The sequence below is a fragment of the Lissotriton helveticus genome, chromosome 4_1 (assembly GCF_964261635.1).
Source record: "Lissotriton helveticus chromosome 4_1, aLisHel1.1, whole genome shotgun sequence".
Classification (NCBI taxonomy): Eukaryota; Metazoa; Chordata; class Amphibia; order Caudata; family Salamandridae; genus Lissotriton; species Lissotriton helveticus.
The window spans coordinates 1,923,969,399-1,923,984,675 of NC_136063.1; the positions used below are offsets into that span (position 1 = coordinate 1,923,969,399).

A 15,277-nucleotide genomic window follows, 5' to 3' on the forward strand; every position below is an offset into this window, starting at 1 on the left:
TCCGGGCACTTTGGCAGCACCTGCGCAACCACGTCCCACACCGTGTGGGAGTAACGGCCCAAGAGACATGCGGTGTTCAATGATCGCAGTTCTAAGTTGTCTTTTTAATTAGGACAGTTTTACTTGTCCCACTGATACTTGCATTCTCTCCCTGCAACCGACTGCCTGTGCTCGATATTGGAGCCTGCCCGCCTCGTTCCGACTCGGCAACCAGTGCCGTTGTGCGGAGGGCGGACAGGTAAGAGCCAGGCAGCACTTCCGGTTCTGCCGGAGCTGAGGTTAGCGCTCTAGTGGCTACCTCACTCCGGGCTATTTAGCCACGCCCCTCCCTAAGCGCGCAGCGGTTGCGCGCAGGGGGCGCCTTCGAGCGCGCCTAAGAAGCGCCGAAGAAAAGCCCGTCTGCGCCCGTCCGCGACAAGACGGGGCGCGGGGCGATGGACTCTGACACTGCTCAACGAGCCTCTACCGGTAAGGGTAACCACACAATTACCTACTCTGGCCAAACGCTATTGAGCTTCAGACCATCTACGCATTGTAACACCAAAATTCCATGGCACCGTGTAGAGGGAGGCTTTTCTTGTCTACAATGTCGGCGTCTCTCTAAAAACAGCACTCCTCCTTCCGACCTAAATACCCTCCCACAGGGCCTGAAGAGCTTCCTTTTAAATGTGCGATCACTACCCAAACACCAACATCAGGTTTGGGATTTAATTCACACCACCCAGCCGGACATTTGTTTTCTCGTTGAAACATGGTTAAAACCTCATACAGTTACAGCCATAGCAATGGGGATTCCTTCCGGATACAAGATCAAACATTTAGATAGAGAGATTAAAACAGGAGGTGGCCTGGCAATTATACATAAGGACTACATAAAACTTACCATCAGAGGAGAGAGGAGCCAAGATGGCGATCGGAACAGTCGCATAAACGCCTCGCTCCGAGATCCCTTCCTCCCCGCCGTCTATCCTGTCTTTAATCCTGATCGGGGTGTTCCGAATTTGGTTACCTGGGAAGAGCCTTCACTTACCGTCCTTTTCCGAGGCTCTGGCGTGCAGTGGTTTCTGCGTTCTGCCCTTGTAACCTTGCTGGCCTTCCCGGCCCTGACGCCGGGGCCTCGAGTGCTGTGTCTGCCCGGAGGTGTTCGGAGTGCCGACGACCCGGAACCGCTGAGGAGACCCGATGGTGGGAGCCTGAGAGCCGTGAGCCGGAAGCGCCGGAGCGGACCCACCCCCGATGGTGGGCCACCCCGCATGCCTGATTGCCTGCCGGCCCGAAGAAGAGAAGCCGCGTTGTCCGGCACCCCTCGGGTGAGAAGCCCGCTCCTGTTGATTGTCCCGCCTGGGATCCGGTGCAGGGCTCCCCCGAGTGTTGTGGGGAGCACGCCCGTTCTTCTGGTGACTCTCCTTTCTCCGCCGAGCGCCATCCGCCGCGGATCGGCTGTGTATCCTGGGGCCTTCGGCACTCCTGGTGGGCTTGGCGGCGGATGCGACAATGGCGGCGGACGATATGCACAAGATGGCGGATGGCCCCTCGGAGTGTCTTCCTCCTGGAGACAGGGACGTTGCTGCATTTGCTCTCCCCATGCCTCGTTTGATTCGGGCGGCCCCTACACGGAGTACTGTCTTGTTCGCCCTGGGTGCTCTGCGGATCGACCTGTCCTTGCACTGCCGGGACTTGGAGTTGCGGATCGCCGCCATGGTTGTTCAGCCATTTTGTGAAGCGGTGTCGTCTCCCCGAGTTGGTATTGTTGAGACTTCTCCAGCTGCTGTGCTGGGATATCCGGCTGGGTGTTCGATTCCGTGGGATCAAGTGGACCCGGTGCCGATGCAGCAGTCTTTCCTACATCCTGATTTCTTTGCTTTGTGCTGGACAGCCCGGACTTTGTGCTTGGCCACGTGGATCTTTGGGTTACTTCTGCATTCTGACTGTTGCCGAGTTTTCCTGGCTGCTTTTTGTTCGCCGAGACGGTGTTCCGTGAAGATCCCACTTGCTTTCCTTGACTGGTATGGACCCGCTGTATCATGCTGTTTCCTGGCCGTGGCGGGGTCTGGCAGCTCTGCTTTTCATAGAAGTGGACAGGGGTGATCGTGCCTGGGTGCCTGCGGGACTTTTGTTTTGTTAATTGATATCTCCGTGCCTCATCATTTGGACAGTTCCTGTCTTCATCCTTTATGTAGGCTTTTCTCAGTGTCCCTTTTTGACCTCGACTAGTGATCCGTTATTGCGGGTGGGGTGGTGTTCTGTATTTCGATCGCTGGCTCCCCTCCTCTCTTCTCTCCTCTCCTTCTCTCCCTCTTTTTCCTCTCCTTTTATCCCTTTCTCTTTTTTCCCTTCGTTATTATTCCCTTTCTCTCTCTTCTATATTTCGGGTGACTCTGGGCGACAGGCACGCTGTTTAGTGGGATAGGCCATAGCCATTACAGTGATGTAGGGTGGGGGGGGGGGGTGTTTGTTATTTTAGTTTGTTTTCTTCTATGGTCCCTTTTTTGCTTTCTTTCTAGGGGGTGGGCTATGTCCCTTTGTTCTTTCTCCTTCGTTTCGTAAGTGTCTGCACTTTCTCCTTTTTCGGGGCGGGAGGGCGGTCTATGCGGTGACCCATTTACTTGTTTGCTACGATTTGTCCTTTATTTTTTAACCTTTGATGGGCATTGGATGTATCTGGGCTTCGCTCTACTGTGGTTATTTGATTGCGTAGGGGGCTGCATCCCTCTCGTCCCCCCCCTTTTTTCTGAGTATGTTGCATGACACATGGGTAGATATGGCTTCTGCCTCCTCTATACATCATAAAATGAAACCTTTCTTATCCTGGCGCTTACTGTGTGATGATTTCGTTACTCGTCTATCCTGTATTCATCCTACCGTACACATTGATGTTGTTCTCTTTTGACTCTCCTGATTTTGCGGCCGGCCCTTGTGGTTGTAGGCCTGCGCTTGTACTTATACCTGTTTCTCAATAAAGGTTTAAAAAAAAAAAAAAAAACTTACCATCAGAGAACAACATATACACTCACAGCTAGAAATCATGATTTTTAAAATTATTTTAACCAACCACAATACCTGGAAAGGTGCTTTGGTCTACCGGCCCCCGGGACCAAACCGGAATTTTGCGCTTACCCTCCAGGAAATTCTAGCCCCCCATCTTAAATCCAAAGAAGATTTTCTTCTCTTGGGTGATTTTAACACGCATGTAGATCTGCCAACACTGTCTGAATCCACTGCTTTGATCACAGACCTTTTTAACCTAGGTCTAGAACTACAAAACCATGAACCCACCCATAAAGGAGGACATATGCTTGATCTACTTTTCTGCAACTGCGCCAAAGTAATCTGTTCCCCGGCAAAAGAAATATCATGGACAGATCACTCCATGTTAGAATTTTTATTACTAACTCCAACAAGACCTGTTAAAAGTGCTCCTCTTCTCCCTATTTGGCGACAACAATGGCATAAAGTCACTGCCAACAAAATCCAGGAAATCTGGACAAGTCCTGATATTCTAGCAACAGACACAGCAGATATGGCCTTAGCTAAGCTCAATGTCTCCATTAAGCAAGCCATTGATATCGTAGCTCCTCTAAAAAGGCATAAGCAATATCCTGTGTCTAAACAAGAAAGTTGGTATACCTATGAACTGAGAGCAGAAAAACAAAAATGCAGACGAGCTGAGAAGGCATGGAGGAAAAGGAAAACCGAGAATAGCAGAGTAGTTTTCCTAGATGCCCAATCAGAGTACTACAAAAATATAAAGTTAGCTAGGAAACAACACTTAACGCAACAGATAGCACAAGCAGGCAACTGCTCTAAGGAGCTCTTTAATATTCTGCAAAATTTTATCAAACCGACTGCATGTGAGAGCTCAGACGACTTCTCACAAGATCTATGCGATGAAGTCTCTCTATTCTTTGAGGATAAAATAAACACTATTTACGAAAGAATAGTAGCAGCCAATAATATTACAAATAAGACCAATAAATGCCCTCCTCAGACCCCGGCAATAAACAATAAACCTCCTCTGATATCCTTCCCTCCGATTGACAACACAGAGCTCCTTTCCCTCTGCAGTCATATTAAATCAGGGTCTCCCAATGACCTCATTCCTGCCAAAATGGTTGGCCCTATGATTTCTCTCCTGGGACCCCCCCATATTGGAAGTGATTAATACCTCCCTAATGAAAAGCCAGGTCCCAGCAGACTGGAAAAAGGCGGTGGTGAACCCGACAAGAAAAAAAGCATCATCCCCATGGACAGACCTCTCCAACTTACGACCTATCTCTCTCCTACCCTACTTAGGCAAGGTTACGGAAAGGCACATGAACACCTATCTCTCTCAGCATCTTGAAGCGACGGAAGGCCTGGACTATTCACAATCTGGGTTCAGACCAAACCACAGCACAGAGTCAGCCCTTCAAACAGTGACCAATAACATCAAAATGGCACTGGATGACGGCAGCTCTATGATTCTGGTGCTGCTGGATCTCTCCGCCGCTTTTGATACGGTGTCTCACACGGTGCTTCTCAACCGCCTAAGGGAGGTAGGCGTGGAGGGAGGGGCTCTGGCATGGATGGAGAGCTTTTTGTCTGGTCGATTCCAAGAAGTTAGGCTGGGCTCCCATAAATCCATTCATAGGGAGCTCAACAAGGGAGTGCTACAAGGCTCTTGTTTAAGCCCCACACTGTTCAACGTATATGTGGCCCCCCTAGCCAACTTAGCAAGATCCTTCGGGTTCACCCCGGTGTCGTACGCTGACGACACCCAACTCCTTTTTCCCTTCAAAAACCTTACACCTGCAATAAAAAGATATTTTGCAGATGGCATGAGAGCCATTGCAGAATGGATGTCATCAAACTGTCTGCAGTGTAACGTAGGGAAAACTGAGGTCATGCTGTTTGGACAAGCGGCAACACACTGGGCATCTGACTGGTGGCCCCTAGAGCTAGGCCCCGTTCCCACTCCCAAGAGCATGGTTAGGAACTTGGGAGTGTTACTTGATCAGCAACTTACATTTAAAGATCATGTAAATCAAGTTGCCGGTACCTCCTTTCGGGCTATCGGGATGTTAAGACGAGTCTTCCCCTACTTACCGGACCATCATAGGAAAACGCTTGTACAGGCTCTTGTCATCAGCAGGGTGGATTACTGCAACGGTTTGCTCCTCGGAGCTAACGAGGAGCAACTTAACAAACTGCAGGTAATCCAAAACACAGCAGCAAGGATTGTCCTGAACGCTCCACCAAGGACTCCCTCCTGTCCCCTACTGATTAGACTCCACTGGCTTCCAGTGAGGAAACGAGTCCAGTTTAAAACTCTATGTACTATCCACAAGAGTATGATGGGGGAAGGCCCTAAATATCTTACTGAAATCTTTCAGCCCTACATCCCTGGGCGTTCTCTGCGCTCCAGTAATCAGCAATTATTGCAGGTACCCAGAGTAAAGAAGACCAGACAAGGTGGCCGCGCGCTGGCCCATGCTGGACCAGTACTCTGGAACTCTCTGCCCCCAGAATTAAGGTCACTCACCAGTCACCTGATTTTCCGGAAAACTTTAAAAACATACTTGTATCCCAGTAATTAATGCCTCTCTTGTCTACATCCCACCTCTGGACATACCGTTATAGAACACTCCCTTGCAGCAACAGCGCGGAGATACCCCTTCGGGGGTCTATTCTGGCGCTCTACAAGAATATAAATAAAACAAATAAAAATAAGCTGGAGGAAGAAAACATCTTCTTCACAAGGTGGTCCAGCTTATTGGATTCCCTATCAGGTGGATGGTTAGGGAATGCGCCCTTGGAAGTCGAGGCTTAGACCACCAAGCTCTCAGGGGTGGGGTGTTGGGAGAGGAAAATGGGGTCGCCCGGGCGTTGGCGTCAGACAGTCATCCTAGCCACAGGAGTCCCTGTGGTGGGCTTGGACCAGGTGTCCAAAAGGATGTCCGTGAGGGCTTCATTAAATGGCAGCAGGGGCTCCGAAGAGGTCAGCTGCCAGCTGAAGCACCTGTCGGCGCTGGTCAAGACATCAGTACACGTCGGTCCAGCTCCACGCCTACATCGAGGAGATGGCCGGGGTTGACGTCGGTTGGGCACACAATCGGCGTCGGAGGTGTAGTCACTGGATTCGGCGCCGGAGGATGAGTCACGAGGTCGACCGGATCCAGGCCTGGATCCTTGGGGGCCTGGCGGCACTGGAGCTGAAGCCGCCAGCATCGAAGGCCTAGAGCCCCCAACCTAGTCTGCGTGGCCTGAGGGCACACCGGCAGAGTCAGGCTGCCCGAAGATGGAATGCAAGGCTTCTTAAAAGTTGCAAAACTGGGCAGGGGTCGCTCAAGCTCCCAAAAGGGAGGGAAGGCCAGAGTCTGCCAGTCGGACGACTACCTTCCGCTTCCCGCGTCGGCCAACGGACGAGGAGAACGCGAGAGCGACAGTGCTCCTTCACCTTCTTTTTGTGCTTCGACTTACCCGAAGACTTGGATGACGAATAGTGATGACGACTCCGCGACCGGTCCAGCAATCTCCCTCTCGACTGGGACCTCGAACGGTGCGGAGCTAGCTGCAGGGCCTTGAGAAGCTTTCGGTACTGCTCCCGCAAAGACTTCGGGTTCATGGCCCTGCAGTCGGGGCACGACTTCGGGTCGTGGTCACGCTCTAAGCACCAAAGGCACACCAGGTGCAGGTCTGTAACCGACATCAGTTTGTGACAGGAGTCACAAGCCTTGAAGCCGGTCTGTGGTCTGTCGATGAGAAATCCTCTGTGCACAAGGAGACTAACTACTTGAAAAAGAAGTAAAAAAGAAGAAAAGTTAAAAATCTCCAGTAAAAAATGACTAAGGGTACTGCTCTCTCCAGATCTGCACTGGCTGGCGCGGAAAAAGAAAAAACTGACGTCAGCATGCAGGGGCAGATTCTCAGTAGATAACGCTACGTCATTTCGGCGAACAAGACACCAACAACGGGTACGGAGTCGACCGACACCATCTACCGACACGCAGGGGTACTGCTAAAGAAAAAAATCTCCGAAGCCAGTCCGGCGCCTGGGGGTGATTCTAAGGTAAGGAGTCTATAACTAATAGTCTCTTTCAGATAAAAGAATGAAACAATTCCAAGTTATTTTAGCTCTAAGGTTGCTGACTTCAGTGTTGAAGAAAGGAGATAACCTTTAAACATCGACTGCTTGCTGTTTCACTCCTAAATTCATATGACATGACTAGGCTGTGGGGTTTTAGGTTTAAACCTATAATAACTGATAAAACCCCACAGAAAGAAAAATAGCCCTCACCGGTGAAAAAATATAAACACTGAAAAAACACCTGGACAACCACAAACTAAATGACATTCAAAGAAAGGAAAAAGAAAGTGAAAGAGTCATTTTGTTCTTACTGAAGGGGTCAATTAAATGTAACTTTGTTATACAAGCTAGCAGTAATAAAGACTGGCTAACATTATTCTGCTTGAGTTTTGTTCTTTAGGGATGCCACTAAAATATTGTTTCTTCTTCCTTTTACTTTTTTCAGTTTTATGGCTTTTGGTCTAAAGATGCAGGGTTTAGTTTCATGTTTTAGGTTTAGTTTAATTATTTTATAAACTGTAGAGAATCAGGACATATCAAACTCACATTTGATATTTTGGCTGCATTTGATTCTTTCACTGATAGGTAAAATGGCTAGTTTCATAAAAATCTTTCCTAATATGTGTCATCACATTTGCCCACAGAGAATGGGTAAAAACCCTTAATACATCAGACCATAGTTTTTAGTGGGTCAGTATTGATAGTAGATGAATTGCCAACCCCTCAGGCTTTCAACTTAAATCTAAGGTATAGTGACAAGTATATATATCACCAAGCATCTGGGATAGTGGTGAAAACGTGACACCAGACATTTGGAAAACATGGAACGCAGTGTCACTTGTTATGCTCTGCAAAAAAGGTTCTTTCCAAGTTCAACAAAGATTGGAGTGATATTGTTTGTATTTGTAGTGATTCAGCTACGTATATAAAAATTTTGTGTGATGACCTGTCAAAATTGATACCCGAGCTGTAGTGATTTCCTGTAGGAGATCCTTGCCACTTGTTAGATGGTATGCTGAAAGCATCTTTACAATCTTCAGAGTTAATGAGGGATGCTATTGACTTTTTAGTCCATTCTGGTGCACTGTTTTCTTATGCCCAGGAACTAAAACGCAAATATTTATCATTTCGTGCTTTATGTGGCATCAAAGAAAGAGTCATCCAAACTGTGCCCCTTAGCTGACGGTTCTCAGCCCAAGGGTTTATGAATGCTGAGAGGGCCTTTTCACAGAAGTTTACATGGGAAGGAAAGCGCGAGTGCACATGACCAAAGACTCACTGAAAAAGTGTTGTATGGTGTACTACAATAAGATTAATTTGCAAAAATCTCTTTGGACCTCATATACACTATACATACACTGTCTATATACCATGTTCTTTCAGTGCAGAAAGCAAGCAATGATAAAAGCAAAACGTTCCATAAACACCGGAAAAACACTTTTTCTGTTGTTTTTAGTGGCGTGAAAATGTGTAACCACTGATAACAACTGTTTTTTAAGAGATTGAAAACACTGAAAAAACCCACCAGAATTTACCAAAAATAGAAACTGAAAACAGGACAGCCTAGACATGACTCTGAATGGTCTGAATCTAAAGAAGCTGAAGGTAAGAGAAGATTTATTTATTTCAGTTACTGTTGCATACCTTCTTGATTGGCATACTGACAGCGTAAGAATTCTTCTTCATCTTCAATTTCTTCAACCTCCTGATCATCAGACTTATTTTCATTCTGTGAATAAATGAGTAAATTACAAGTAAAGCAGCAGTACAGCCGCTGATTGTGCTCCCAAAAACTGTTTATGAAAATCAATAACAGAAAACAAATTATTAATATTAAAAAATAGGGCTCTTGCCAACTTTTTAACTTAATGAACTCCCAAAACACACAATAGTAGCAGAGTACTGAATGACTGACAAATGTTTTTCTAGCAACCCAACCTCTTCTGAAACACAGGGCCCTCCCACAAGACAATCTTCTTGTCCTCCTTGACCAGAGGGGTAACACACAATGAGGAGGTATTACACTCCGTCAAACTGATGGATGTGTCACCCAGTGTGCTATACTTTTTTGTGAATGCATGTTGCTGGCTCTTTAACCCCTTCTATGCTAATGACAAGGTCAGCTTGTCATGCAGTACACTGGACCTGTGCTTATGACGAGCTGACCTTGTCATGAACAATAGGATTTTAGGACTTTCAGCACAGGGGGGGAATTGCCTTAGCAGGCAAGGTGTTAAAATGATACTGGAAATGGTCTGATTCTGTATAAGACACCAAAAGGTCAACTCTCCCTACAAGAGAACGGAAGGGAGCATATCATCTGGCAAAGCATTCATATGAAGTTGTATAGAATTTTCCCTAGTTGATGCCACGGAATCATCCCACTTGTCGCTCTGATGTACAGGACCCATCCCACTTGTCACTCTGATGTACATGACCTTTAATGACGTCACTTAAGTCTCCTCCTCTTCTTCTGTTGTGTCTGCCTGGGCTTGCCAAGGTTGGTGGATGACACTAGGACAGGGCTTATGTTGAGCTGATGGAGGTGGTTGCGAATGTGGCTGGGACTGTGGATATATGAGTGGAGTCATGCCAGAACCAGTAACGATGAATCAATCTGCCATCACAGGGAGCATATTATTAATAAAGTCAGTAGGAACCTAGAGTATTGGTGAATTTTTGTATTGAGGTGCTTCATAATGCTGGTCATTATCGCTTCAAAGTGTGAATGTTCTTACCTCCAGTTCACACCATCAGGGTAATGCAAGTGACATACATCTTCACCCTGGCAAACCTCTTCATTATCATGATCTTTACACACATCAGATTCATCATCTTCGTAGCATTTAACACCGTAGCCTTTACAAATGGAGACATTCTGGTTGTCCAGAATTTTGATAGGTAGCTGCAAGGAGGACTTGGTGGGAGTACTAACCTCTACCAAAATATCTGAGCTGACTTCCTTAGTGTAAATGAGAGTTGCTCTAATGTTAGTATTTACTGAAGGCTGTCCTGTAGATGGCAATTTGGCTATCAACAGTCTTAATGGCGACGATTAATTTGTCATCACCGGCACAGTGGTTATCAAATGCATTGTCAACTGGAGAAAGAGCTTGCTTACATAGATATTTCATGGATATGTAAAACTCTCACTTAATGATCACTGAATACAATTGCTGTTGTTTATTGCCTGTGAATGTAGGCAAGCTCCAATATGACTGCTACTTCTCCACTCCATGTCTTCTCAGTTTATTTGAAAAAAATCTTTAAATGCTTGAGCTTCTCTCCAATAACATGAACATTACAGCTTTTATTTTCTTAAGAGAAGCTATATTGTATGTAGTTCTTAATCTAGACTGTAGTATTTTGACTGCCACGTTTTTATCTCTGGATCATCAATTAAGTTTGAGTAGCACCATTCCTACTGTCCATTTTCCTTTCTATAAGAAAATGCCAATTTTGTCATGGTCACCAACCAAAGTTTTGAACTGATATTGCTGGTTTTCCGTCTCAGAGAGCACTGAGGCCTGCCAACTAGACCTCAGTGCCAGCGTCCTGGTAGGGTGCTGTATATCACAAAAGTGGAACATGTGTTTTACATGTTCCACCAGTAAAAACTGGCAATTTTCACAGTGGAAATGGTGAATAGCCCAACTGGCGAGTGCAGAGTTACAGGCTGCCACAGCAGCCGTGCTAACTACTGACTGGGACTACTAAAGTTGATACTGTAAGGTATCACACAACTTCTTACATTAAGTCCGACTTGATCCCCAACTCGAAATTAATGGACCTTGTGGCACTGAACAACTTTTACAAACGCAGCGCTTTATTGCCCTAAATCCCCGTGGCCTTCCACGGCTGTACACCGGGTCTAATCCAGAGACAGCCTCCTGCAGTTCTGTTGAGACATGCAAATGACTCCTAGGAAAAAAGACAATAGCAGCATGCGCAGGAGAGGTGTTAACTCTCCCTGCAGGAAGGCACACTGGTGGTGGCCCAAAAGGCGAGCTTTAAACTTTAAAGGAGAAGCTGCTTTTGAAGAGTAAATGGGGAACACTTGGAGGGGGCTGCTGTATTGTTTAGGTAGACATGCTGGCACTCAGATAGGCAAGGGTAAACCAGTTGCCAAATCTGTATTCTAGGGACGTGTAACTCCTTGGTAGCCACACCTCTGGGTTGGGCTAGCGAGGTCTGTATGCCAAGAGAGGGGTTCTGCCATGTTGGAAAGGGACAGAATGGTGCATCTTTGGATAGGTAGACGCCACACTTCAGATGGAAGTAGTCATCAGGAGAGGGGAAACCTAGTAGCCCAGTGGTTACCAACCGCATCCTACCATGAGGCATTTTTTCTGAGCATAAATAGGGTGCCTCTGGCACCCAGAACTCAGATCTTGACGGACTGCAAAGAGGGCCAAAGGACGACTGCCCTGCTACACCAAGGACCCAATGAGGAGAGGCTTCATCATCTTGGACTGCACCTGCTAAACCTTGTGGCCAGACATGGAGAAGGGACTGTGCCTGCTCGTGGAGAAGTTATCCCCGGAGCGCAGCCGAAGCAAGAGACTCCAAACAGTCAGTTGGCTGACCTACTGTTTGCAGCAGAGAGCCAAAAAAGTTTAAGAAGCCTGCTAGGGCAAGTTGGTAGCACAGATCTTCGCATTGCCACCAGTTGCTGCTGTGCAGCACCAAAGACCAGGATCTCAAAGCCGCTGGACGTGGGAGAGCTCTTAGTGTCCATTGGTCACCAAGAAGGCGAATTATCGCCCAAGGAAGGATTCCCCTGTAACTGCGATACTGGACAACTGGTAGATATGTAGTGACTGGACTTCTGCAAAGACAGAGTACTTCGAGGGACGCTGACCCCTGTGGTCAGGACCACCTCATGAAGCTTGTGGGCCGAGGGCTAGCCTCAGAAAGACCCACGACAACCACATTGCCTCCACAGCATTCTTGAGCATCTCCAGCATCCTGTACCCCTTGCATCAGGACCACTTCCATAAGAACTTTTGTACCAAGAACTTACTAAAGACCGCTCTTCCTCCGAGGTAAATGTTCTTAAGGACCTTGCTGGTCACCCATGACTGGCTCTCTGAAGGAGTTAGTCACCTAAAGTAAGGAATGGCTTCTTATCTGTAATCCTAGATCTCTCTCAGGGGAATTGCCATTGAAATCATAAGCACTGAATAGTCCCACGCATGCGTGGGGAACCTGCAGCAGTGTTTTCAAAGTCACATCTACTTTGCCTTACTTTGGAAAGGCCCCTAAACATATGTGACAGAGATGAACAATTTAGAAGTCTTACAAACAATATAGGGCCAATCTTATTGAATTACGTAAAAAACTGTAGAAGGAAAAAGGCTCATACCCTTAAAAATCACTTAAGTAAAATGAAAATGTGATCTTTTGAAATGCCCTCACACGCTTTTTACTTCGCTTTTTACTTCTTTTTAAAGTATGATAAGGAGTAATACATAGCAATATAGCCTGCATAGGTTGCATAATTAAAACAACTCTCTCCCCACTTTCGTACACAACCCTGTCCGCCTGCATACACCAATCCATATTTCTCCTCCAATCACTAGGTTGCAGTGGTCTTCAAGCTGCCCACACCCATGCTATGTTAGGCCAACATTAACACAAGTGTGAGCCAAAGGTGATCCATGCGGGTGAGGTCAGTTTCGTCCCAAATGTTTAGAAGGCACCATTTTGCTGTAGGTGCCATATCTGACCCACACACTGCATAGGACCATAGTCGACAAAGAGATGCTTTGAGTTTCTTAAAGATTTTGCCCTGTCTAGATAAAACTTCAGAGCTCTTCTAACCTCAAGATGGAGAGAAGATGATTCTTAAAGAATGCAGATAAATTCATAGGGGCGAGGCCGATGCAACCAAGATGGAGGACTCGTTCTAAAGACGCTCCTGAAGCTTCCTAACTATGCTTGCAGATTACGGCAACATGAGTCCTCAAAACCATCAGCGATCATCTGGATTGGCCTGTCGATCGCTTGGGGAAGCTGCGTCTCAGCTGGCAAGTGCCAGATGGCCCAGAGAGCTGCTGTACTGTACCAGGGTCATGCCGCTTCCCCGACACCCATAATGGTGACCGAAGGCGGACTGAAACACTAGTGCTGCATATACTTTGCGGCAGCAACCCGAGACTGCCTAAGGGCCCGGACGTCCACCGCTGGTCGTGGCCTTGGAAGACGGGCGACTCTGTGCTGGACCACCTGCCTCCCTTCTGCTTAAAGTTTCACTGGGGCTGTGCTGCGTGCTCTGGTGGCACGCAAACCCGGCTTCCTGCAAAAGACCTGTCCTGCTCTACCCGTCTACTGCAGAAGGTGGCCCTGGAGGCAGTTGGTGGTAGTGCTCGAAGAGAGGGCCATTGTTGTGCGCTCCACTTGCTATCTGATGCGGCCCTGCAATATTCTGTTCTCATAGCTGTGGCCAGGTGGCGCTGAGAGGCCTCGGACCGCACTGTCACTTGACTGTGCCGGGGCACTGGTCTGCATGCCTAAACCCATCTCTCCATTCACCAGGACTGGGATCTGAGGCACCACCCTCCAGGAGACACTAACCTGCCCAGAGTTAACATCATGCCCCTGTCCTGCACAACTCCTGGTGAGTGCCTTGGCCCTCCATATAACCACATATGGGGGTGACTTCCTCACACTGCTATCCCTCTGACTTTGCTTGCTGAAGCTTGAGTGCCCTAAATGTATGCTATTCACATAATAGAGGTTGCCCTCTGAGTGGTAGGACTGGTGCCCATTTCCCCCTTCCCCATCACCTGTCTTTATGTATAGGCTGCGGATGCGAGAACGTTCAGACAGTGATAAAGGCACCCCGTTTGTAAAGTGCATGAGTTTGTGGAGCCCTCCTTGAATTGGCAACTGGTCCAGGCCCCCCTGTCAGGCATAGTACTGTCCACAACTGATTGTTGAAGGTGACCTGGGAGAGTCTCGGGTTTGGTGAGTTGGGGACCCTGACCATCTGTCTGTTGATGTTGCCATACATATCCCCCCTTGGTTGCTCATGCTGCCTCTGGCGAGGGGCAACGGGTCGAGGAGGAGACAATTGCCCGCCCAAAAAAGCCTGGTGTTAGGACTGACCTGTACTAGAGAGGCCACTCTCTTTTTCTCCATCTTATTTTTGGTGCACACAAGGAGTTGCGGCGGAGGTGGCTCGTTGAGGGACCTACCTTGTTTGACTCCCTGTGCAATGAATATGGGGAAGGATAAACCCCCGATGTTGGGGCCTCAAAGATCAATAGATTCACCACAAGAGCTCCTGAGGCGAACAAAAGACTTACAGGCGGAAAGCCCCCCCCCCCCCAGTGTCCTCTGCGTTCCCAGTTGCACATCACACCCTCCAGGCCATCCAGGCATCCTGAGAAGCCCTTGAAATAAAAAGTTGGGGAAATCGGTAATGATGTGGCCCTGTTGCAGCAGGACCTCAGCAATGGGGCGGGTGACTGAGGTGGAGGTTGGTGTTTTCACCCTAGAGGAGGACTCCTCGGACTTCAAATCCAAAGTAAATACATTGCTTATGACTGTACAAACCCTAGAGACTAGAGCAGAGGATGCCAAAAACCGCTCCTGTAGGACCAATCTCCGTAATGTGGGCTTTCCCAAAGGGGTCGAGGTCCCACACCCAACAATTTCTGAGGAGACCTGGTTTCGTTCCTAGATGCCAGAGAGATCCTTATCGCTGTGATTCGTAATGGAGTGCGTGCACTGCTCAAAGGTACAGCAGCCCCCTCCCTGGCCACTAATGATAACACTTCTGTTTTTTTGGGACCGACATGCAATTCTACGAGAGCACGACATCCATGGTAAGCCCCGTTACCAATCGTCTCATTTTATAGTCTTACCGGTTGTAGGAGGCTGGCTTAGTATATGGTGCTCACTTCTGTAAGTGTAGCACTATGTACTAATTCAGACAGCCCTTAGGGTGATTTTGGTGGTCTTAGACAACCTTGGAAAGCTCTCTTAGTGGTAGCTATGGAGAGCAGCCTTCAGGCTTAGTCCTGAAGGAGTGTAAAGCAGCTTGTTTTACCAGTACTTAGTCTTATGGTATAGGTTAAGTGAAAAAGAACCACACAGTGTAGTTATAAAAATATGCATCTATTATAAACTCACACTAACACATTGCAAGATCTCCTACCCAGAGATATAACCACAAAACTTTGGTAATAGAACTCGCAAGTAGCA

The 15,277-nt window shown here is 47.6% G+C and overlaps 1 protein-coding gene across 12 annotated transcripts in view; it reads right to left on the bottom strand.

Annotated features, from left to right (window-relative positions):
- MAP7D3 (MAP7 domain containing 3) overlaps nt 1-15,277 on the bottom strand; it is a 1,012,878-nt gene that overhangs the window by 253,467 nt on the left and 744,134 nt on the right. For all 12 annotated transcript variants that reach the window (XM_078688596.1, XM_078688591.1, XM_078688590.1 and 9 more), the window contains one exon: nt 8,711-8,795. In XM_078688596.1, coding sequence (XP_078544722.1) covers nt 8,711-8,795 — 85 coding nt within the window. The remainder of the gene's footprint in view (nt 1-8,710; nt 8,796-15,277) is intronic.